Source organism: Miniopterus natalensis, chromosome 11, assembly GCF_054644295.1.
Source record: "Miniopterus natalensis isolate mMinNat1 chromosome 11, mMinNat1.hap1, whole genome shotgun sequence".
Taxonomy (NCBI): domain Eukaryota; kingdom Metazoa; phylum Chordata; class Mammalia; order Chiroptera; family Miniopteridae; genus Miniopterus; species Miniopterus natalensis.
Window position 1 is genome coordinate 37,798,460 of NC_142091.1, and position 24,547 is coordinate 37,823,006.

General features: G+C 47.5%; 1 protein-coding gene across 5 annotated transcripts in view; it reads left to right on the forward strand.

Annotated features, from left to right (window-relative positions):
- MAP6 (microtubule associated protein 6) overlaps positions 1-24,547 on the forward strand; it is a 65,594-nt gene that overhangs the window by 34,956 nt on the left and 6,091 nt on the right. For all 5 annotated transcript variants that reach the window (XM_087822208.1, XM_087822205.1, XM_087822206.1 and 2 more), the window contains exons 2-3: positions 10,662-10,875; positions 13,207-13,403. In XM_087822208.1, the coding sequence (XP_087678334.1) occupies positions 10,662-10,875; positions 13,207-13,403 (411 nt within the window). The remainder of the gene's footprint in view (positions 1-10,661; positions 10,876-13,206; positions 13,404-24,547) is intronic.

The window sequence follows — 24,547 nt, forward strand, 5'->3', positions numbered from 1 at the left end:
GTCTTGAGGCACACCACCCCGGCACAGGAAAAGACATTCCTATGACTAACGAGCCCAGATAATAATGGGGAGCTGGGGGATGAGGCGGAATGAACAGACAGTAATGTAATTTTCTCATAACCTCTCATCTAGCTCTTATTTTTTCTACTTGAGGTATAGTTATATGTGTTCTTATTTAACCACCACACTCCCCCACTCTTATCTCCCACCTTTGCCAACTGTAGGTTTCTTATTTTCTTGCCTACAGTTCCAAGCATAGTACCCAGTACTAAACAACCTAAATTAATTGGCGTAGAATCAAATTGACTCCTAGTTTGAACAGATTTCATTTTTAACTAACCATCCTCATAATTCTATTCAGATTGTGCACATGGGCTTTCTCTGTGTGAGATGCTGTTTCTCAGGTGCACAGGGGCCTGTGAGCTGCATGCAGCCTATGACGGGACTTAGCAGTTATCTGCAGAACGAGCTGTTTTCCTAATAAAGGGACCCGAGTCCTGACAGCTGTCACTGCCATGTAAGGAGGCTTCTTTCATATTCATTATCTATTCACATTAGATTAGCTTCAAACTTTTCTTTACATGCAGATATTTATTTTTACGCAAATGTGTGCTTCTCTTATTTTAGAAAATCATCAAACGTGTTTTTATTGGTGTGCAAGTGTTTATGGAATACTAATGGATAAGAAGAGCTACCCTACATGGTTAGAATGTCGGCCTTCTCTGTAGGATTCCCTTTTCTTCCTTTCACACAAAAGAAGCTGAAAGGTGCATTTAAGCATGAATAGATCTTAAATAAAGCTCCTCTCTGGATCCAGTCATTTCTGCCAGGAGGAAGCAATCTTAACTCCTTTCTAACCCCTGGCAATCCTGTAGGCTCAAGGATGTTCTTGCCTTTCTTAATCTACAGATCCCACTTCCTTTAACTGACTCCTGACAACAGCCTGGCAACTGCGTGCATTCAGCTACTGCCTCCCCGAGTGTTCAGGAAGGACCTGCTTCTCTTCTTAGAGGGCACTTGAATATGTGAAATGTAGACAAGATTTTTGAACATAGACTTACTATGTTTCCATGACAACATAAATTACCTATAAAAATCTGTAGGAAGATTTTAGACCATTAAAATCGTAATGTTTTTCTTCCTTCATAAAGCAGTTAAGAAATGTTGAACATTTTGTTGTAAAGAGGATGGGGCAATACCTTTATTTCCCAAGGACTTAGATACATAAGAAATAAATATGGGGCTTATAGGCAGAGAAATGGAATTTGCATATGATTGTAGCTGGCAGTAATCCCTTATTTTAAGTCTCCATTTTTGTCAAGAAGTAATTTGCACCAATTAACACATATGTATTCTTCATAGCAGTAAAATTGTTTCTTGTATAATTCTATTTCATTGTTTCTTGTAAATGTCAGGATTTTTCAAATTAGAAATGAAAGGCCAGCCTCCATTCTCTTCTTTTACACACTATCTTTCCAAGGCCAAAGCTTCTTGCCGTTCTCCTGATGTCTCTCCCCTCCCTCTTCTGGGACCTGGCTTCATCAATCACCGGCCCTCGCCTGTCTCAGCCTCTCCCTTTATAATTGCTCTTCCAATATCTCCCCTTGAGTCACTGTAAGAAAATGTGCTTTAATGGGACTAGGCCTTAAGAAGCGAACATCTGTTTATAGTGGACTCTCAGAGGTTCAATTAATCAAGGATTCATTGAATGCTATTTTGTTCAAGTCTAATGTGAATTACATTCAGAAATAATCCTGGCATTGAAAGCTGCTGCCCAAATTTTTCCACTCTGGACACCAGACTGTTGACTGCAGTGGTCATAAATGTACCAGTAGCTGGACAGATAATTTGATGTTTGTGTGATTATTTAGATCAGCCCCTAACTACGAGGTCAGTGGAGGCAAGAGCTGCACTTGCCTGTTCACACTACATTTCTAACCCCTGGAACGTAGAAGATATTCAGTAATTTTTCTTGAACAGACAACTCTGTATTGAAAACGAAATACATTATTATACAGTTTTCCACTGTGGGCTTTGTAATTCTGATACAAATGTCCAGTCCTCTTTGGAGGCCTTGTGTCCATCTTTTCCAAATGAGCTCACTGAAGTTCAGAACAGTTGAGGGAGTGGCCAAGGGTTAGAGCTGGGGTCAAGCCCAGGTTTATCTCATTCCAGAGCCTCTACTCTTGCCAGTGAACTACCTTCTCTGTTCTGGCTCAGGTTCTGTGCTGCTTCTCACCTTGTTGGCTTCTGCCTGCACTTGCCTGAGTCCCGTATGTGCTGTGTACACCGAGACATCATTTTCTCCTATGAGGGCCAGTCTTTCTTTGTTTCTGCTTATGACCTGGCCTCAAGGCAGTTGCATTTTTACCACCTTTGCTGCATAGGAGGCTTTTCCACGTGCTAGTGAAGGCTGCAAAGTGTTCACCCCCTGTTTCTGATGACCAGAGCATGACCCGCTCTGTTAACTTGATGCTGCAGCTCTGCTGGGAACTAGAACTTCCTGCACTCTGCTCACACCAGGGCTTCTGCCTTGCTGACATGAAGCCTGGGTGTTTTAAACCATTTTTGATGGGAAAAATAATTTCTTATTGGGGTCCATATTAGAATCTATTGCTGTGTAACTAATTATCCCAAAACTTAGCAGGTTATGCCAACAAACATTTATTATTTCATATGGTTTCTGAGGGTCGGAAATCCAGGAATGGTTTTCCTGGGTGGTTCTAGCTCAGGGTCTCTTATGGGGTCACTTGAATGCTTGTCTGGGGCTTAGGATCCACTTTGAAGATGGCTCAGTCACATGGCTTTTAGGCAGGAAGCCTCAGTTCCTTGCCATAGGAACCGCTACATAGGGGCTGCCTCAGTGAGCGGTGAGCATGGCAGCTTACTGTCCCCACAGTGAGTGACCTGAGAGAGAGAGCAAGGAGGAACATGCAAGGCCTTTACTGGTCCAGTCTCAGAAGTTGCATACCATTACCTCCACCATATTCTCTTTGTTCAAATTGAGTCCAGTCACATTCAAGGGGAGAGAAAGTAAGGTCCATCTAAGGGAAGAGTGTCAAAAGAATGTGAAGACATACTGTGTGATAAGTGACATAGATGCCAGATGCCATGAGATGCTGTGTAGCAACCTTTATGCCCCTCCTTGGCTGGGGCAGCCCAGGGTCTTCCTGCTTAGCTATTCACATGGGTGCGGTGGAGGCTCCATTCTGAATTCCTGTCCTAGGCATGATGAGGGTTACATAGACGCAGAAGGACAGTCATGACCCTCCATGGTTGCAGTCCAGAATGGAAGGATGATATCTACACAGGTAGCCTAAGATCAAGCACAGTGAGTGCCATGGAAATGAAAACAGAAGAAAAGCTTGATTCATCAGTGGTCTGGGGAAGGTTCCCTAGAGGGGAGAGCACTTGAGCCTGGCACAGATGGTCATGTAGTATTTTAGCTGTAGGTGTGGAGGGGAAGACATGCCGAGAATGGAAACAGTGTGGGCAAAAACTCAGTGGCAGGAAAGTGCAGTCTGTGTTTGGGGAAGGGCAGCATGGTGTTAGCATTGGCAAAGCCAGTGATAGCACCTGTGGTTCAGGGTTGTTGTGAGGACAATGTAAGATAATGCATCTAAAGATCTTGGGGCAGTGCCTGGCACACAGAAAATGCTCACTGACTAACAATGCAAATGAATGACTAAGGAGTATAAAGAAATAGCCTGGAAAGAAAATTTGGGGCCAGGTCATACATAGCTTATGGGAACTAAGAGACCTTGGTTTGGACTTCGTCCTATAGGAAATTGGGAGTTGTTGAGGTGTTTTAGTTGGGAGCAGTGTGCTCACCGCGGAGCTGGAGGAAGGTTTCTCTGCAGCCTGTGCCAGAAGAACCAGAGAGAGGAACTTGGGACCAGGATTTTGATTCCGTGGTCCGGGGGAAAGATATTGAAGGCCCAGGTGAGATGGGGCAGAGGTATTGGACACGAGAAGATGAAGGTGTAGAGTATTTGTTGACTTCTTTAAAAACTTCGCCTGGTCAGCAAGAGCCTAAAGTCCTGCTTTAACATCTGCTCTGAACATTACTATGCAGCTGTTTAAAGGTCTCAAGGGAACAGTCCAGGAGCATCTTGTCCACCAGGTCTCCAGGAGATGGCTCACACTGGACCCAGCTCTGCCACTCCTTGGGAAGGACGCAGGATACTGGCCTGGGCTTCTCCTTATAGATTTTCTCAGCACAAATGAGCCATCAGAGGAGTCATTGAACCCCAGACCTGAAGATATTGATTAAGTGGACTTCTGTGTGCAGTTTACGTACCCACAGAGGGACATCATAGTCCAGAACCCTCCTCTGCCCCTGCAGGGAATGTTCAGGAGATACATCAAGGGTCAAGCCTCATGACAGGGCTCCACCCATGGATTCTCTGTGGAAGGGACAGTGGGCCCTTGGCAGTGAGGTTGGAGATCATCCTGTCCCTAGGACTCCCCCACATCATGACACAGGAGAAGCTGTGGCATGTGGAGCAGCCCCGGGATGCCAGGAGCAGCAACCTGCAGATGGGGTTTTCCCAGTGTGCCCAGAGCCTCACTATGTGTGCACCCAAACTGACTGAAGGCAAGTGCTCTCTTGTGATTGCTACCAGGAGCCAAAGCTGCCATGAGCTGCCATGAGCTTGAAGTAGGTGTTGGGCAAGTGTCAGTTAAGTTTTTCTCTCCTTACCAGCCCCTGATTCTCAGGTGCTCCTTCCTGCCCCCAGCCCTTTACCAGGGCAGCTTCACTTAGCAGGGGCACTGGGATGCCTCCTGTCAGGCTAGGGAGTATGGGTTTTATGAAGCCTTGGGAGACTCTAAATGTTTGCTTTAGTAAGGGAAGCTCTTCCCTGCAAGGACTTAAAAGGCTCAGGGCCCAGGGGTGTTTCACAGTGAGAAGAGCCCCAAGTGTGAGCAGCCTTTAGAAGTATTGCAAGTAGACCAGAACGCGTGATTTTCTCTAATTCTCCAAATGTTTCCTGAGTGTCTTGATCTGCTCTGTGCAGCACATAAGGAAACGTAGAACACAGAGCTCAGTCCTTGCTGAGGAGTGACTGTCTAGAGCAGGGGATAAGCTTGTGAGCACATCATCATTTTGTCATGATTGGCACTGGAACAGAAGTGCATGCAGCATGTTTTCAAGCCCCCAAGGAGCAAGCACCTGCCCCATGTGGGGAAGGGCAGGAAGGGCTCAGGAGGAGGGCTGTGAGCTGACCAGAAATAAAATAATAGCTACTTCAATTATATGCTCACTCAATGCCAAGCCCTTACATCCTATGAAGAATGCAACAAAGATATGGAGCGTGGCGTGGGTGAGGGAAGGGCCCCTGGCGGGGCAGGCAGGGACTGAGGTCCAGTTCAGCTCTGCCCCTAATCTGCAGTCTGAGACAGGATAAGTGAAAGCACATCCCTTTGCAGCCATGCAGATGGGATTGGACTTGAAGGTAGGGTTCTGCCATGAATTTTCTATTAAGTAGCCTCTCTCTCAAGAGAGACAAAAGGAACTGAGAAAAGTATTAAAGAACAAAATGAAACTGCACAAGTAACCACAAAGTTGGAAAATACAATAAAGGGTCCAGGAGCTGAGAGACAGGAAACTGGGCTGAGAAATCTAGGAGCTGGGCCTTGAACAATAATTAGAATTGGGGCAGTCTGGGAGGAGGAGGACACCGTAATGGAGAAATAGTACTGCCTTGCTCAAACGTTCAGTGGCTCCCCAGGCTATCATACATGGCATTGAAGACACTACACTGCACAGCCTGGCCCCAGCTCCTACCTGGCCCAGCCATCTTGACATCCCTTCCTGCACCCTGAGCAGCCCACCTGCTCCCTGAACCTGAACCTGCACACAGACAGACTGCTGCCTGAAATCCTTTCACTTACTGCTCTATCTACATTTTTCAATGCCCCCTTCCCCACTTTCCCCCTTCAGAGTTAAAGATCCTCTTCTTTTTCCCTCTGAACTCTATCCCATTTGCTTAGGGTCACACATGGACAGATCCTGACCCACTAAACTATAGACACCTCAACCATGGCTTACTCCTTCTGTGAGCCACATGCCACACTGATGGCTGGTGTTTGTCAAATGCTGAATTAACTTATTAATGAGTTAATGAGTGAATGAATGATCAAGCTGAAATCTGGTCATGGAAAGGGAAGTTCGTGGCTACAGGGGACCATGAACTTGTGGCAAGAGGCACCGGCTATGAATGACCTCAAGAGTGTGGCCCACACTGCTATGTGTGGAGCTTATCAAAGCTGGAGGAGCTCAGATGTCACCTAGTCCAGTCTGTGTCATATGAACCCTCTAAGGCATTGTAGACAGCAGGCCAGACCCCACACAAGCACCTTGAATGAGGGCAGACTGAGCGCGCTGCAGCTCCAGCACATTGCCCAAGTGCAGTGTGAAGGACGTAGGCTGTGAGTCCGAATGGCCTGGCTTAGATTTCAACTCTGCTGTTTGCCAGCTCTGTGGCCTTACACAGTCACTTAACCTCTCTGAGCCGTGGTTACTCTCTTTTGTAAAAGGGATATAGTACTACCTTTTTTCAAAGTTGTTGCCAGTACTGTAGAGAATATAGAAAAACAAAAACAAAATCCCACCCACCAGCTTATAAAAGGTGATTAATGAACAGTAGCTAATTCTGTTTTTATTGCATATGATTAGTTGTTACATATGGCTGGGAAAGGTATTGTGGAGAGTTCAGAGACAGTTCTAAGTAACAGAATTTGGGTTTAAATCTAACAGCCTGTCATAGTTAAGTGAATTTATCATGGGACTTACTAACACTGTCTCATGTGAAGATGTTTGGGATCAGGGGTTACCAAACTTTTCACACAAGGACATGCCCCATGGAAAATGCTCACAATGAGCCCTGGCCATTTTAGCTCAGTGGTTAGAGCGTCAGCCCTTGGACTGAAGGGTCCCAGGTTTGATTCCAGCCAAGGGCTTGTACCTTGGTTACAGGCTCTGATCCCCAGCCCCAGTCGGGTGCAGGAGGCAACCAATTGATGTCTCTCTCCCTCTCTCTCTCTCTCTCTCTCTCTCTCTCTCTCTCTGTCTCTCAAAAGCAATGGGAAAAATATCCTTGGGTGAGGATTTTTAAAAAGAAGAAGAAAATGCTCATAATGAGACACTTGCCAGCTCACAGAGGCCACTGCAGAGACCCAGAAAGCTGCAGAGGCTTGCCTGGGAGAGATGGCCCAGAAACAGTGCTCGAGGCCAGCGTACGCCTGTGTCAGTCCTAATTGAGAGCCAGGTTGTTACTGGTTTGGCTACTGGGAGTTTCAGGCCAAGTATTAAGGCTCATCTAACAGGAGTGGGAGGAAGGAGGCGTGGAGCCTCAGGCAGGTAATGGTGACGGAGCTCCAGGTGTCACCTTGGCCAGGCCTAAGCCTGTGTGCAGAGCCAAAATGGTTCAGAAGTCAGGTCTCAGTAACTGGTTGAACCTATGGAAGGTGGAGAAGGGAGGAGAAGAGAGGAAAGGATCAAAACGCAGCTTTGATGCTGGGGTGAATGGGTGCCATTAACGGGATCAGGAGGGTGTCAGTTCTCATCCCAAGTTCCCCTCTTCTCCCAGTTTCCCCATCGCAGTGGGTAGCACTTCCACCCGCAGGACCAAAATCCTGGAGCCTCCTCAGATTCTACTCCTCACCCCATCGGAGCCTGCTCCCTGCTCCTCTGGCCAACTCCCTGCTGGCCATTTGCAAGTTCTGTCCTTGACCCTCTTGAAACAGTGCCCTGTTCTCCATTCCCACTGCACCTATCCTGGTTCAGGCTTCCACTTTCTTCCTGGCTCACTGCACAGTCTCAGGCCTGGCCTCCTGCCTCACCGCTCCCCTTCTGCCAACTAGTCACAGTGCTGCAAAGTTGTCTTCGTCAGAATGAATCTGGCCACACTCACCCTTCTCTTGAAATCATTTGGCATCTCCTCCTTGTTACAGACAGAGCATTCCCCTAGCATGGCTGGTATAGGACTTTCATGATCTGTCCAGCTTCATGTGCTTTTCCCCACAAGCTTCAACCCAGCACCCGAACTGCCTGCCGGTCCCCACATGGCCTGTGCCTCTGTGAGCCTCTCAGTGTTCTCACTCTGCCTGGAACCTGCTGCTTCCCCCTCCTCTGGTTAACGCCCTGTCAGCCTCTCTGACTCCACTCCAGAACCCCCACTCCTACCTCCGACTCTGGGGTTGGCATAGGAGCTCTTCCTCTGTGCTTCTCCTTCCTCCTTCATGGCTCTTACCCGTATTGTCCTGGAGTGACCTCAGATCCCTCTGCCTCTCATACCTTGAGCCCAGGGCCTGATCTTACTCAGTTTTAGCTCCAAAGAGTTCAGCATCCTGCCAGGCAGACCTGAAGCACTTAGTAAATTATTTTGTGAATGAATGGGTGAAATTGAGCATTGGGGAGTCCAAGAGAGGACAGTTGGGCAGGGGAAACAACACAGTTTGGTTCTAGGGACGTTGAGTTTGAGCTCTTGGTGGGGCATCTAGGTGGAGATCCAAACTGCACTGGGAAGGCAAGTATAAAGCTTGGAGGAATGTCTCGAAAGAAACTGTGGTGTCTCTGCTCAGATATGAGCCAATTTCCCTAAGGAGGTCAAATGACTGACAAGTGGCTCACACTTACCAAACCAGCTTCATTGACTCAGAGAGCCTCAGAGCTAGAAGGGCATTATTAGGACATTGTCTGGTGTGATTCTTTTGTTTAACAAATGAGGCAACTAAGGCTCAGCAAGAGGAAAGGCCTAGTTAGAGGCAGTGCTAGGACTAGAACTGGTGTGTCTCCACCACAGTCTAAGCTCTGTTTACCATCCCACATGGCCTCCTGTTTGTGGCACTCATCTCTGGGCCCTGAAGGATGGTGTTGCCAGTGAGGATGAAAGAGGGCACTGGAAGAACCTAACTCCACAGATGTTCATACACTAGCTCTTCCTTTCCCACAACACAGCTTCTCATGGCCCCACATGAGAACAGACCCGATAAAGACCTTGGGAGCCACAGAGCTTATGCATTGAATCTCATGCGCTCAACAAACAGGATGGGCCCTGTGACCTTCGTTTCAGCCACAGCTACACTTATTTATATTTACCCACCCAAAGACATGCTCATGTATTTTTAGAAAGAGGGGAAGGGAGGGGGAGAGAGAGAGATGTGGGAGAAAAACATCAATCGGTTGCCTCCCGTATGCGCCCTGACCGGGGATCGAACCCATGACCTTCTGGTGTATGGGAGAACACTCCAACCAACTGAGCCACACCAGCCAGGGCTATTTAACCATGTTTTAAAGAGTGTTGACCATCTCCTCTCCAGTCCTATAACAGATCAGAATCAGCTCATCAGAAACCACAGGAGAGACTGCTGTGAACAAGAAAACTGACACACTGACTCAGAAAAATTAGCAGAAGGGGTCATTTAGGGTAAGGACCAATAGCCATTCACATGGAGCAAAGCACATGAAGACTCTCCACACATACATATCCCGGCACATGTCCTAGTTGTGATATCCACATCACGTGCTATTTAAGATCTGTAAGCATTTACACATTTCATAAAGATTTTCATCTAAAGTGATTAAGATGTTCAAATTCTAGCACTATAAGGAGCAAGCCCTCTGTTATCAAAGGGAGGAATTAGCCTTAAAATTTCTGGATAGCAAAGAGCCTTCATCATGACAAAATGAAGAAGGAAACTGGCATTTGTTAATTGACCACAATATACCAGACACATTGTCTAACACAATGCTAATATGTTGTCTCATTTAACTTTCGAAATTCTTAAACCTCACACGTAGCAGGCATTTGGTTATATAGGGTGGGGCAAAAGTAGGTTTACAGTTGTGAGCATACAAAACAGAGCTTATTCTTGTATTGTTTATTAATTATTGTATTCTTTTCCATATGAACAACTATAAACTTACTTTTGCCCCACCCTGTGTATGTTGAACCCATGAATGACTGAATGGATTGAGTTTTTTCAGCCTTATTTTGAAAATTGGGAAAATAAAGCCCAGAGATTAGAATTGCCTGTGCCTGATCACAGTGGGAGCTGGGAGCTGGAAGCCTGAGCCCAAGCCCTTCTCCAGGGTGCTATTGCTGTTGCCAAAACCTGCATTAACTTAGCAGGAGGAAAACTTGCACTTATCTGTGAGGACAGAGTGAGGACACAGTCCAGTCAGTGCCACAAGGAGTCGTTATCTTACCCGTTATCCTACTTGTCAACCAGTCCTGAGAAAAAGAGAGAGAGAAAGAAACATTATTGTGAGAGAGACACATCGATTGGTTGCCTCCTGCATGAGCCATGACCAGGGCTGGGATCAAACCTGCAACCAAGGTACATACCCTTGACCTGGGACCCTTCAGTCCATGGTCCAATGCTCTAACCACTGAGTCTAATCCGCTAAGGCTGAGTGCAAGACTTTAGGGCAAAAGCAGAGAGAAGGCTATTGAGGTTCTCGGACTTTTTCTGCTATTGCAGATAGGAGAGCTGATATTTGCACAATTGCATGTGACCTGACCTCAGAGAACCAGCTCTGGCATATATAACTCCTATGTCAGCAGCTGAATCTTCAGTAGAGCCTGCAGCCCTATGTGAGGAGCACTGCTTCCAGGCAGACGTTTCACAGCACTTGTGTTTTCTTTGATTCACAGGAATGAATTCAGAGCATGGACGGACATCAAGCCTGTGAAACCGATAAAAGCAAAGCTCCAGTACAAGCCCCCAGATGATAAGATGGCTCATGAGACCAGCTACAGTGCCCAGTTCAAAGGGGAGGCCAATAAGCCAACACCAGCTGACAATAAGTTCATTGAGCGCAGAAGAATACGCAGCCTCTATAGCGAACCTTTCAAGGAATGCCCAAAGGTGAGACAGATCTTGTGGGGAACCCACAGCACAGCCTGGCGTGGATGGGTTCATTGCAGCAGAGCATGGGGGGGAGGGGGGGCACAGCCCACTCTGGCCCAGCCCCCAGGGCAAGATTAAAATCCCTCCTCTGTGCAGCTCACTGAGACAGAGGGGCCTTCTTAACAGGAACCTTTGCTAAATTCAAAAGGAATGTATAAAAGGAACATTCCCTAAAATAAAAGCAGCGTAAAGACTGGCAGATGTAGAGAAAACTTGCTTCTGATTTTGAGAAATCCAGAAAAAAAAAGTGGCAGAAAATCTGGCCTGGGTTCTAAATATCCTTGTCATAAAATAACTGTGCTTTTGCCCCTGAAATGTTGGCCCGGTGTTGGAGGCATCCTTGCCTGGCTTCGTTTCCCTCAGGCCCCTGCTTCATCCTTAGCTCTAGTCACTGGTCACTTCCGCACCTCCAGGGTCCCTGAAAAATCACCTGCCCTTTCTTCCCCTTTCCCTCAATAAACACCATCCACCCAGTAGTCCTTAGACCGTCACAACACACCTGTCATGTCAGCTGCAAGATGTGTTTTGAGCAATTTGTTACTATAATGAACAGTTTTGAATGAGTTGCGTTTCTAAGTACAGTGGTACCTTGGTTTTCTAATGTAATCCGTTCCGGAGACCGTTCGAGTTCTGAAACATTCGAAAACCGAGGGATCAACAGCCGACTGCTTGTCCTCAGGATCTTGCCCTCAGTGTAAGCCATGTGGCATGTTCAACTTCCGAGGCGTGTTCGAAAACCGAAGCATTTCCTTCCGGGTTTACGGCGTTCCTAAACGGAAATGTTCGTCAGCAGAGACATTTGAAACCCGAGGTACCACTGTAACTTACAGTGAATTCAGGGATTTTCCTCTAATGACACTACTTTGCCTTATTTGCATCCCAGAAAGTGCTCATAAAAGGGAGAAGCATGTCAGAGATTCAGCTGCTGACACAGGAGTCATATATGTCAGAGGGATTCTCTGAGGTCAGGTCATGTGGAATTGTGCAAATATCAGCTCTCCTATCTGCAATAGCAGAAAACGTCTGAGAACCTCAGTAGTCTTTTCTCTGCTTTTGCCCTAAAGTCTTGCACTCAGTGGTTTCTTGTTTGGCCCAGGACTGGCTGACAGGTAAGATAACTAACCGACCCAGTTTACCTAGACTCCTCCAGTGGTAGCACTGAAAGTTTCATGTTTCATGAAAGCTCTCAGTCCCAGGTAAGCCAGGTCGATTGGTTACCTTACGAACAGATCAGAGGTGATGGAAAACCTCTGGACCTCAGTGAGCGAATGACCTAGCCTGTGAGCCAGCGTCATCTCTATCCACCTTTCACAGATGAGGTGGGACCCAGGGCATGGTGTTGGCTTTGGACAAAAGAAGATTCAAAGAGAAGAAGGAAGGAAGATTGGGCCAAATAAATCTAGAGATGGAAGGGAGGTGGCATACTGAGGGGTCATACCCAGTGGCCCCAGAGTTCTTCAAAAAGAGAGGGCAGGGCCATCTTCTAGGAATAAAGGAGGCAGAGGTAGGGAGCTGGGGGAGAGTGGAGTGGGCTTGAACAGCTTCTCTGGGAAGTATGGCCCAGGGAGCCAGCCTGAGAAGAGGAGTGGATGGCTGGGCGGTTGTGAGGGCCTCATTGAGAGGAGGTGCCTGGCCCCAAACATCTCAGTGAGGGCATTTCTCCATGTGCGCTCACCGTCTTAGCAACAGAAACAGAGGAAAGGTGGGCTTATGTTGCAATAATAAACCACCCCAGAATCTCTGTGTCTTACATCAACAGAGGTCTGTTTCTCATAATATACACCCAACATGGGTTGCTGCAGCTCTCCTCCTTGCTACCTCTGCAGTCTGGGACTCGGGGTGCAGGAGTAGCTTCTCTGTGGCAGGGGCAAGAGCACAGCCTGGAGGTGACCCACATCACTTCTGCTCGCATTTCACTGACTAAAGCAAATCATATGCTTGCCTGGTTTGGACAGGGCAAGGAGGGAGGTATAATCTTCCCACAGGGAGGGGAAGCAGATAGTGCAAAGAGTAACACAGCCCACTGCCTGGATGGTCCAGGGTGAGAGTCCAGGGATCCCGTGTGACCAGTGAGAGTGTTGTCAGATGACTGACCAAGGGGTGCAGACCAGCTCTAGAAGCCAAGTGACCTCATGTCCCTGAGAATGCTTTATACACTGTGCTCCCTCAATGTCAAATGACATCATTACCGTTACCCTTTAATTAATCATGTTTTCTCTCTAAATTCTCTCTCCCACTCCCTCCCCTTTTGTGTTTCTGTATTTGCGGTCTGTCTGTCTCTCCATGCAGGTGGAGAAAACTAGTGTTCTGAGTTCCAAACCAAAAAAGACCTCAGCGAGCCATAAGCCCCTGAGGAAGTCCAAAGACAAGCAGGTCGTGTCTGGCCGGGCCTTCAAGAAAAAGAGCACAGAGGGCCCCAGTGCCACCCAACCCGACGACAAGGAGCAAAGTAAAGAGATGAACAATAAACTGGCTGAGGCGAAAGAGTAAATTTCACTGCACTTTCCTTTTATTCCTCTCTCTCTCTCTCTCTCTTTTTTTAACTAACCAACAAAAAAAGGCCACAAAATTGATTAGAGGCTCCTCATCTGTCTTGGTCCTGAGTGTCCCGGGAGCTCTTTGGTTTGGTTTCTTTTCATGGAGGAATCCTGTCTTTCAGAGGCCGCATGGCGCCTCGCCTTGCCCAGCGGTCCTGCGGGCCCTGGACCCCAGGGAGCGTGGCTCCCAGCCGGGCTGCGCCGAGGGGCAGCTGAGCGCCCCAGTGAGGAGGGCGGGGCGGAGCTTAGCGCCAGAGGCGAGGCCTGCGGCTGCAGGGAAATCTCCTGGAAGTGCTAGAAATGTCTGTGGGGTGCTGCCTCCTCTTCCTCCCAAGGTCAGGCAGTGACCAATTTGGAACTTTAGGTAAATGTGTTCTTTTCCAAATTTAGAGAGTTGTGCTATAGAAACCTAACTTGGGCTTCGGCAATTGACAATATTGGTGGAAATCTTTTTTAAAAAAAAGAAAACCTTGGCCTTAATATCAATAAAATTAGTTGTGTCTCTTAAGTTTAAGTCATCTTTTCATAGAATCTTCTGTTAGAAATGTGTGGCTTCATTTAGTTTCCTATCAGTGGGCTTTAAATTGTCTACCAAGTAAAAGCTAGGCCACTGGTGACTAAAACTAGGGCAGGGCAAAGGTTAGGTGTTTTAGACATCATAGGAAGGTAACAAAAATGAAGGGACTGTTTCCTGTTTCCTCTCAGCGAACCGCCTACCCAGTGCTGCTGATTTTGCAGAGCATCTGGTGTCAGTGACTGAGGAAGAAAGTTCGAGGTGTAGGGATAGTGTTTAGAATGTAACTCTCCTGCTTCTGAGAAACATGAGGCAGGAAGTAGACATAGTGACAAGCGTGGCAGTGTTTGCTCTCCCTTCCTGACCTGTTCTTGCTCTGCTCCTCAGAGAGGATGGAAGACACTGAGCTTCAGGTTAGGGGCAGTATCCGTGACTTGGCTAAGACTAGGAGAGTCCCTGCTAAGTGATTAGCAAGCATTTTTGACCTCGTTAATGAATAAAAGCAGCTCTCAATGAATTATGTGTTGTGTGTCTGTGTGGCCAAAGCCTCAGTGGTGGCCAGGGCCACCTTAGCTGTGCTAGAGTTGTGTTGTAGGCATTAGTGAGAGAGTTGTTGTGAAAAGACCCCAAAATACCTGCCAGAAAAATTACATTTGCAAACCTGTGATGTGTGTATTGCTCAGTATGCTTTATTTCTCGTGTCCTTAAAGTGCTTGTGTCACCAGCATTTGGAAACCACTGGGCTGTTGTATGATGCCAAGCCTCCGCCCAGGCTCACTTTCCTTTTGTAATGACAGTAGCGAAGGTCTCTTAGTTCCTTACCTCAGACGTTCCTGTAGGTCCCTACAGTTTGGAGGAAGCAGAGCCTCCACGTGCTCTCTTGTATTCTGACCATTTAAGCTGCCAAGTCTCTGTTGACACTATTTTGTTTGTCACCTTGGAGCTGATTGAGAAATGCTTTGTGGATTAATTGGGCATGTGCCATGCGGGCCATACTTCCTAAGAGAACAGAACTCCTGAAAATGAAGCACTCGGCTAGGCCCGCTGCCATCTTCCTTTCTATCTCAGGGTATGGAACTGTGGAGAAGGAGAAGTATTGTGAGTGAGTCTCAGGTTTATGAATCACAGATTTTGATGCCTATCTGGAAATGACCAGAGTCAGTCTCAGTACTGATCCTAGCTATTTCCTAGCTAATCTTAACATTAACCAGAGAGCTCTATCAACATGATCTTACTTTGTCCAGAGAATTTGCCAATATATGTTCATTCTGTCAAGATTTGGCATTAGTCAGACATGTTGATATTAGCCACAATTTGGATTTCTCCAGAGCATAGTCACATATTTTTTGCAGATCAAATAAATCAAACTTTACAATGCACAGGGAACCATTCATTCAACATTCACTTATTGAATGCCTGTGTGCCAGACACTGTCCTAGACATGGTGGATCATATAAACAAATCTGTCTCCACAGCAGCACAACCAGAAGGATACATGTGACTTGATCCCTGTGTCTGATTCAAGTTTGTGTTGCCTAAGTTGTGGGGTTCACCACCCACTTGGCAGCCCCAGGGACTAAGTTCCCTACCTTGCTGCCAACTTGAGTTGAGGCTTGTGATGACCTATATAATGTCTTTTTCAACTCTTCAGTATCCCCAGCTTTTTAACACTTGTTTGTAGTTCACTTTGACTCTTGAATGTGTCACTTTACTGGCAAGAAATTTCCTTTGATTTCTACTGTTTACAAATAAAACTCGGCCAGTCTTATTCTGTACCCCAGATACACTGATGGAAACTGATTTTGGTTTCACAAGCAGTGTTTTGTTTTTGCCTTTCTGAAGGTGACCAAGCTTCCAACACCTGTTCCGGCCACTTTTGTACGTTCCCCTATGGTTTCCTCAACTCTCCTGGCAAGAGAGCGAGGACTGAAGCTTTGCCACTGCCTGCTTCGCTTGCCTGCAAAAATAATCCCTAAAGCCGGGCATTGGCTCCCGCAGCTTTGTGGTTCCCGCTGGCGTGCCCATTCGGTCCTTTATGCTTTTGCCTCTCTGAGGCAGACAGGAGTGTCTAATTACAATTTTGTGGCCTGGGTTTTGTTGCATACCACAGATTGTCTATGTAATGTGTAGCGCACACCTCTCTCGGTGCTATTTCATTCCTCCTGTTAGTAAGAAAATGACAAAAATATTCATGTATAGCCAATTGATTGTGACGTGCTTGTGGTCTGTGCCTGCTCAGAAAAACAAACAAACAAACAAACAGTTTTTCCAATTATAAATAAATGCTAAAGACGAACACCACTTTCTTGATCTTATTTCCTTGGTAAGGCCCAGCTCAGTAGGTGAAGGACCAGCCTTTGCCATTTGAGCCACTCTGCACGAGAGGAGCTGTGCCCTGCAGTTTTTCCGGGGTTCTCCGTACTGCAGCTTGACTCTTTTAGATTGCCTCTCAGATACTAATGCAAGCAGTCAGAGCTAAGTGTTGGGAAAGGCGAAGATGGACCGGGAGACCCACTGGCCAACAAGGTAGTGTAACGTTTTGATCCCGTGTTGCTGGGGATGAGTGACCGCCTGCGTTCAGCACCGCCTTGCCCCGCTGGGAGACTGGGCCCTGACTCTCCACCCCCTTCCTGTAGACCGAAGGACTGTCAGTTCTGGCCTTTTCTTCTCCCAAGGGATGACAGAGATGCCTTCAGTTACTTATTTAATCTGGTCATTGTGGAGGTCCCACCCTCTGGGAGCTGGCTCACTGTGTGGGTTACAGAGTGACAGTCTTGTGCGTGCCTAATATGAGTGTGCGGAAACAGCCATAAGAGAGGTCCAAATAAGGCAACAACGGAGCAGATAGCTGGGGGCTCAGATGAAGGACAGGTTTCTTCCTGCCAGGGGTAGGGAATCAGAAGGCCTCATGAGGGAGGGAGCCTTGGAGAGTGGGTGGGATGCAGGGATGCAGGGGCAGGCCTGCAGGCAAGAGTGCAGATCTGGGTGGGAACTTCAGAGCTAGGGCCAAATTTGCTCACTTTGATTTCCTTCTGCTAAAGTGAGAGACAAAAGATTCTATGTGGAATCTCTCTTCCCTCTTCCAGCACATGTTAATTGCATACCTATTCTGTGCTAGGCACTGTGCTGGGCACTGGGCAACCAGGATGGCTGAGCCCTCACCTCTCGTGACAGTGGGGCAACAGGAAGAATTTGTTTTAGCTGGTTCTGTGGATCAGGGAAGACCTCAGTGGATGGGCAGGTGATGACCAGGTGGCCAAAGCATACCAGACAGAGAGTGCACAGCAAAGGTGTGGAGGGGTCCCCAACACCAGGTGAGCTCAGGGCCTGGGGGGAGCAGTTCACTCAGGGAGGGTCAAGGCAAAGGCTGGACAGTGACTGAGCCTGTCATGTAAAGACGTGGTGCCATGTGAGTGGCAGTGGCCAACTGGGATCTCCATGTCATACACCCAGATTGCACCCCACACCTCTGCATGCTCCCTGCCTTCATGCTTCTCACCGTCACCCACATATCCGGCAACAGGCACAGGTACTCTCTTGCATTAGGCTGGGACTTTTATTCTACTCCTGGTCCCCAGTTTCTGGGCTTGGGGGTGGAGGGAGGCTTGGTAAGAATCAAGGGTCATACATATGAAAACCACTATATACTTGTTTTCAGGATTAACAGAAAAAATTACACCTACTTGCCTGCTTTTGTATGAAGCAGAAACCAGAAAATACTGTTAAGTATATAAACCATACATAAAAGCATATTAAACTATATTATTCAGCTCTCTGTTGATCAGTTAAGTATTGTTTTGATCAAAACCAGGGATTGAGAGAGGTGGAAAGAAAGACGAGAGAGAGAGAGGTAGAAATAGAAACAGAGAGAAAGGAAAAACACATAGATGAAGACACAGAGAATAGCCTGAGAGAAGGTGAGACATACTCAGAATCAGAAAGAGGACAAGAATCTGGCAACAAAGAAAGCAGGAAGGCGGGAGCCAAGCGCCTCTCTGTGCTGCCCAGCAGTCAGGGCTCGCCCAGGGCCTTAGCCTGCGCTTCTCACTCTGCTCGCTGATGCTGCCCAGAGCCCAGGAGGTGAATCCATAACTCATTACTAATACTACCTCCCTAAACCAGCAAGAAAAATTTAAATCAGCCCTCTAGTTTTAAAATAGTTCATTATTACTAAACTAGTTATGTGTTTTTTAATTCTTCCTTAATTTTGGTGTGTTCTTAGTGAAATTCTTCCCTAGGTTTTTTTCACTTGGATTTACAAATTTGTAACTTGCTTCTCAGAAATTTGGAGAATGTAAAGTCCCATTTCACAAAGGCTAGGAACCCCCTTAGTATTTCTTCCTGGTTTCAAGTTCCTTTTTCTGCTGAAATGTCTTAAAGCAGTTTACAGTTTCAGGACCACAGGTATACAAGCATTTCTTTAAGGATGTAGCCTATGTATGGGTCATCTACAGTTGAGGCAAGGCCCCACCCCAGCCCAGCCTGAGGCCAGCAGGGCTTGTACAGACCCTCCACCAGCAAAAAGATTATCACTCACTCTATTACAATACTAACTTTATTGGGGTGGTCTGGAGCCAAACCTGCACTATCTCTGAGATACGCCTGCCTGAATTTTAATCTTTATCGTGTGACTACTGGTTAACATTGGCAGTGCTCTTAGTTACAAGTTTCATGGTTGGTAATAAGCAACCCTGCGTCACTAGCCTGTTTGAGCCTTGGTGTCCTCAATACAGGTACCCTAATACCAACCTCAGAGCAGAGGAGTAAGGATGAAATGACACATGGCTATAGAGAACCCAGAGGGGACACTAAATGCAGGTCCTTTCAGGCCCCTCCCCTTCCCTTTACAATACTCGAAAGGTCTGTCTTCTCTCTCTTTCTGATAGTTAACTATGAGTAATCTCTGACAATACATGCAGTTGATTGAGGCAAACAATCTGATTAGGAATTCCAGCTATTGAATTATCTTGTGTCCACAGACCTAATCAATAATATTCTAACAATTTATTCATTGATTGCTTACAAAGTATTTCTTTCTGTGCCATTCCATTGATCGCCTCCAAACGTTGCTGAGCAGGCGTTTGCCCAGGTAGCAGACCCAAAAGGGAAGCTCAGAGAGGAGAGTCACCTGCCAGCTCTGTGTGCTCAGCGAGGCAAGGAAGCATGGAGCCCAGGTCCTCTGCCCCATGTCTGCACTGCTGTTCCCTTCCCTGAGGGAGGCTGAGGCCGGTCTGCAGTGAATCAGGTTGCAGACAAGTAGGACTCAACTCAACTACCACGCCGACAGTGCCATGGTCTAGCCAGGTCCTCCCGGCCCTGAAGAAGTCTTACCTAGATCCTCTTTCCATCTTGGGACCCCCATGCAAGCCGGCAGAAACAGAATTTGATCAGGGAATTACACACAGCTGGCTCAGACATCCTGCCTGAAATGGCCATTTGTCTCAGCCAAATACACAGGTTTTCTCCTTTAGGTACTAAATTGACTGGGTGACTAAAATACATGGTATTGAGTAGAGAATGATCCAACAAAGTTTCATTCATAAGAAATATCCTTGGTACTGGAGATACCAAGATGAAACTGGTATCCATTACCTGAGGCAATGGATCAGACAGCACCACTTTTGTGCGTTTTATTTCAAACGGTGGAACAGAGCTTAACTCTGTCCCTTGTCCTCATATAAGTCACCCTCCATCACTTGTGAACTTGGCATTGTATTTTAACTATCTCAACCCAGGCATCTTTTCTGGGGCCAAGGGAACTTCAGATACTGAGAGTAATAAATTACTGCCACTGGTTTAAGTTGCCAGAGGGATCTTTAGAACATGCAAATCCGACCATATCACACCCTGCTTTCAACCATCCGTGGGCTCCTGGTGGCCTGCGGAAGCTTCTTGTCCCCTCAGTGCACCACGCTGCTTCTCACCTCCATGCCTCACCCACGCCGCCCCACCTGCTCAGATTGCCCTGTGCTTCTCCACCCGGCTAACTCACCCTTCAAGACTCCGCTCAGGGGACAGCTCCAGGAAGCCCTTCCCGCACCTCCCAGGCTGGGTAAGATGCTTCCCTGTGTGTCTTCATCATGGAACTTACCACATGAACCGTGTCATCTGCTCGTGTGTGTGTGTGTGTGTGTGTGTGTGTGTGTGTGTTCCCCACTGGACTGTGCTCCCCTGCTCGTGTGTGTGTGTGTGTGTGTGTGTGTGTGTGTGTGTGTGTGTGTGTGTGTGTTTTCCCCACTGGACTGTGCTCCCCCCAGGCAAGGACCAGACCCTTCTGTTCACCTTTGTAGCCCTAGGTTCTGGCCCAATGCTTACCACAGAGAACGCCTTCTAACGTGTTTGTTGAATGAATAATGAGTGAGTGAATGAATGACATTTACCACCTGCCTCCATATTCACTACGGTTCCTCCACAAGGCTTTATTTTGCCTAATCCCTGGCTCTGCTCGCGTGAAAGAGGTGGTTTCAAGAGAGGTGACAATAATAGCAAAGCACAGAGCAGTCAACAGCTGGTTTTATAATGGCCAGCCTACTTCTGTACTTTATGTAGCCACTTGTTCTAAACAGTCCTGATTTCAAAAAACCATAGGCTTTTGGTTAGATGGTAATCTGAAGAGGTTGGCTAATCCCACCCCCTGCTCAGTGCAGAGCTCCTAACTCCACATGGCAGAGAGACGTCCCTCTAAGAGCATGTCTTAGGGAGAAGGGCTGGGAGTTAGATCCAATAGGCCTGGTTCTAAATCTGAGCTCTACCGTTTACTAGCTGTGTGACCTTGGCTGAATCTCTTCATTTCTTTGAGCCTCAAGGAGATGATAATAATAATACAAGTATCCATCACTATCTAAATCTATTTCGTTCTCAAATTTGAAAAGTATGAGTTTGGTCAGCAAGGGATGCAGTGTTACCTGAAGCTGTTTGGTCTCAGAGTTTGGGAGAGCATGTGGATACCTGTTTCTAATTCACAGGACTGTTAAGATGGCTCGGCGAGGATGCATGCGAAAGTCTTCTGTAGACTATAAAGTGGAATGCCCTTGGCAATAGTTCACTTAAGGGTAGTTTTGCTGACCACCACTCCCCAGTTACTTACCTCCCCTTGGGCCCAATGATGTGGTGGCTGGAGCTTCATCTGATAAATCCACTCCTTCTGCCACACAACAGCCTGAGAGAAAACCCATCTAGTGTGGCTCTTGCTGCCCTGACTCCTCCCCCAGCCCTTCCCCTGGCCCCTCAGTCTCTGAGCACAGCCTATAAATCACCCAATACAGATTCCATTTCTGCAATTACACGTTCATTTTCATTGATCCCCTCTGGATGCATGAATCCAATTTTGATTAATTGCTCACAATCCCAACCTTTGCTTTAGGTGGGGTGGGAGGAAAGGACAGAAATTGATACGCAAGCTCCCAGGAGCACAGAGCTAGACAGGAACTGAGCCGTTACCGTCTGGTTGCCTTAGTCCAACACTTTACATTTTAAAAAGGGTCATTAACAGGATTATCAGATTTTAGCAGCCCATTGAGACAGTCAACTATGCCCTTGACTTTGCCTTCTTGGTGTTAAAACAACCACGGATACTTCCTAAAATATTTATTATACAAGTGGGAATTTATTCAGTTCTTCTTAGCAGGTTATATCCAGAAAAGGTATTGAACAGCAAAAAAGACTAAAGGACTACAACAATGACAACACAGGGCAGAAAACATGGCCATCTAGCCCCCTAGTGCAGCCATTTCTCTGTGCTTCAGGAGATCATCTGCCTGCAGGCAACCTGAACTGGTGGAGAAAAATCTGAACTAAGATTCTGACTGGGTCTCCCATTCCACTTTGTAAAATGCAGGTTGGCACAGCCAAGAGGGAGAGAACAAACATTTATTTGGCCTTTACACATTTGTTCTCATTTAATCCTCACAATGGGGCTAGAGAGCCTGTAGGTCATCCCCATTTACAGATAAAGAAATCAAGACTGTGATTAAACAACAAAGGCACACAGCTTGTAAGTGGTGAGCCAGGATTTGAGGCCAAGTTTGTGTGACTAAAACCCATTCTTGGTCCAGTACTTGGAACCATCCGTGGGATCCCCATTGTAAAGAAGATGGGCATCCTCCTGAAATGGCAGTTTCTTTATCCTGTCCCTTCCTTGCTCCAAAACCTTTGATGACTCTAAGTTCTCTTGTTGTCTCTGAAAAATGAGTCAGATGAAGGTCACAGATGCTGAGTTGGATCAGCACAGTTACCACACCCAACCCCCAACCCCCTGCCCAGAATTAAGCCTTGTGGTGGCTGCATTTTCCCTAGCTGCTCTTCCTGTGCTGATGAGCCACATCTGGTGAGGTCCCGGGCTGGTAGACTGATTCGCAGCCATACAGGTAGGGCTTACAGGTGTTGGTGTAGATGGGCACTCTCAAGCCAGGGTGCTGCTACTTCCTGGGACTAGCTTCTTTGCCAGGGTCTACTAAACCTTGGGGAGGTTTGTGTGTGTACTTGTGTAGTGGATACAGGAAGGGCAGAGGTAAAGGGGGACTGGTTGTTGGGGGCCTGGCTCCCAGAGGCCAACTGTTTTAGGCAATGAAGCTGGGAGCTCAGAGCTGGGGACCCGCGGAGGTCAATGGCTCCAGCCTCCTGCACCAGGCAAAGCCAACTAGGGTGATCTCAGGCTAGACCCAGTTCAGACAAATTTGGAACCTCTGTAGCTGAAGTCACAACCATAAGGGATATTGTCACAGAAACGAAAGAGCTTGACTGAAAGTCTGTCATCCTCAGTTAGGGTCTTGACATGGCCACAAACTCACTATGTGACCTTAGGCAACTGCCTCGTTTCCACCCATAAATGGGGGTGCAAGTGACCCCTGTCTGCCTGGCTGGCAGGGCCGCTGTGAGAATACAATGTGCACATTGTGTGTAAAGTCCTCTTAGAAGTTACAGTTTGGGAGAACAGAAAAGGTGCAAAGGCAGTTACAACTAGGAAATCTTTTGTGCATCTTGTAGATGTGGTTGATAGAATTTGATCCTGTGCAAGTTCTTTCCTCAACTTCTCCTTCAGGATGGAGGTCTCAGCGTGTAGCAGCCCCGTGCCAGGGCTCTCTACCTCTCCACTCTATTCAAAGGCCTGGCACACAGTAGGCACTTATGAAATGTTTGTGGAAAGGAAGGGGGAGGGGAGAAAGGGGAGAAAAGTGAGGGAAGGAGGGAAATACTGAGGGGCGATAAGGCAGACATGGTTTCTGTCCTGGAAGAGCCCATCTGGAGAGGCAGCTGCTGAACAGTTGGCCACTCACCTGATGAGGCTGCTCTGAGGGGGTGAGGGGATGGGGGATGCGCGGAGGGAACACAGGAGAAGGACTGACCCCTGGAGGTGGTGGGCCTGGTGATTGAGGAAGTGACACTGGAACCAAATCTTCCGTGGCTGAGGAGGCGGTTCTTAGGCAGAGGGGGACAGCTGCATCGATGTGCCTGAGAGAGCTAAAGCAGCCAAGAGCTATATTGGCAGAGGTCTAGACTCCAGGGCAGCAGCTGTGTGTCCTTAGAGACCACCCCTGCAATATCATCTTGAGTTCTAGGGTCACACTTTCCAAGGGATGGGGAGCCAACTGAAATGTGTCATAAGGAGAGCAGTCAGGACAGCAAGGGCTCTAGAAACCAAATGTCTGAGTTGACACGGAGTGTGTGTTGCCCAGAGAATCCAGAAATAAGGACACAGTTCCTGCCCCCTTCAGATATCTTCAAATATCTGAAAGGATGCCCTGGGGCAGGCAGCGTGGCATTCTCTGAAAGGGTGGCCCTGGAGCACAAACTCGGACCAGGGCAGATACAGGAGGCAGTAGAGCTGAGAGAAATGCAGGTTTCTGCTCAGGATCTAACCACTGGGAAACCAAGCAGTGGGCTGCCTCACCGGGTGTGTGCCCTACCCGAGGCTGTGTGGGTAGTGTCTGGGGCCAGATGGCAGGGAGATAGCAGAAGTTCAGGAGACCTGGTGATCCTCAGGTCAGGCCTTCCAGCCCTGGACTCCTTTGACTTGGCTCTGTGGAGTGTGTGTGCTTCCATAGAACAGAGAGAGGACTTCTCCAGCAGAGAGACATCTTTGCCCCTGAAATGACCTTGGGCATCTCTAGTTGAAGAGACACAGGCTGGTGAAGGCTTAGGGCCAGAGCTGACAGTGGTGCTGGGCTCTGGTGACTTTATAGTGTCCATGGCGTGGGCTTACAGGTCCGTCTCCCTGCTCTACTCAGAGTGCCCTCAGGTCAGAGCCCCAGTCTCATTCACTCCGGGCCTCACACAGACTCTGTCCAGTGAATGGATAAAAGAGAAAAAATAAAATAGAATAAAGATAAAAAGCTACACACCAGCCATCCATTACTCCCACAAATGTCTGCCAGCTACTACTGTGAGACAGACACTAGGTACTGGTGACACAAAGGTGAGCCAAACCTAGCCCACGGAGAGCAGGAAAGCCAGGTAATTACCAAACACCATGATAACTGATGGAATAGAGGCTACCATGGAGTCCTGTGGCAGAGCAAGGCGGCAGCAAGGGCTCTTGCTTTCAGAACGTCTTGTCTCCTGCAGATTTCTTATAGGATTA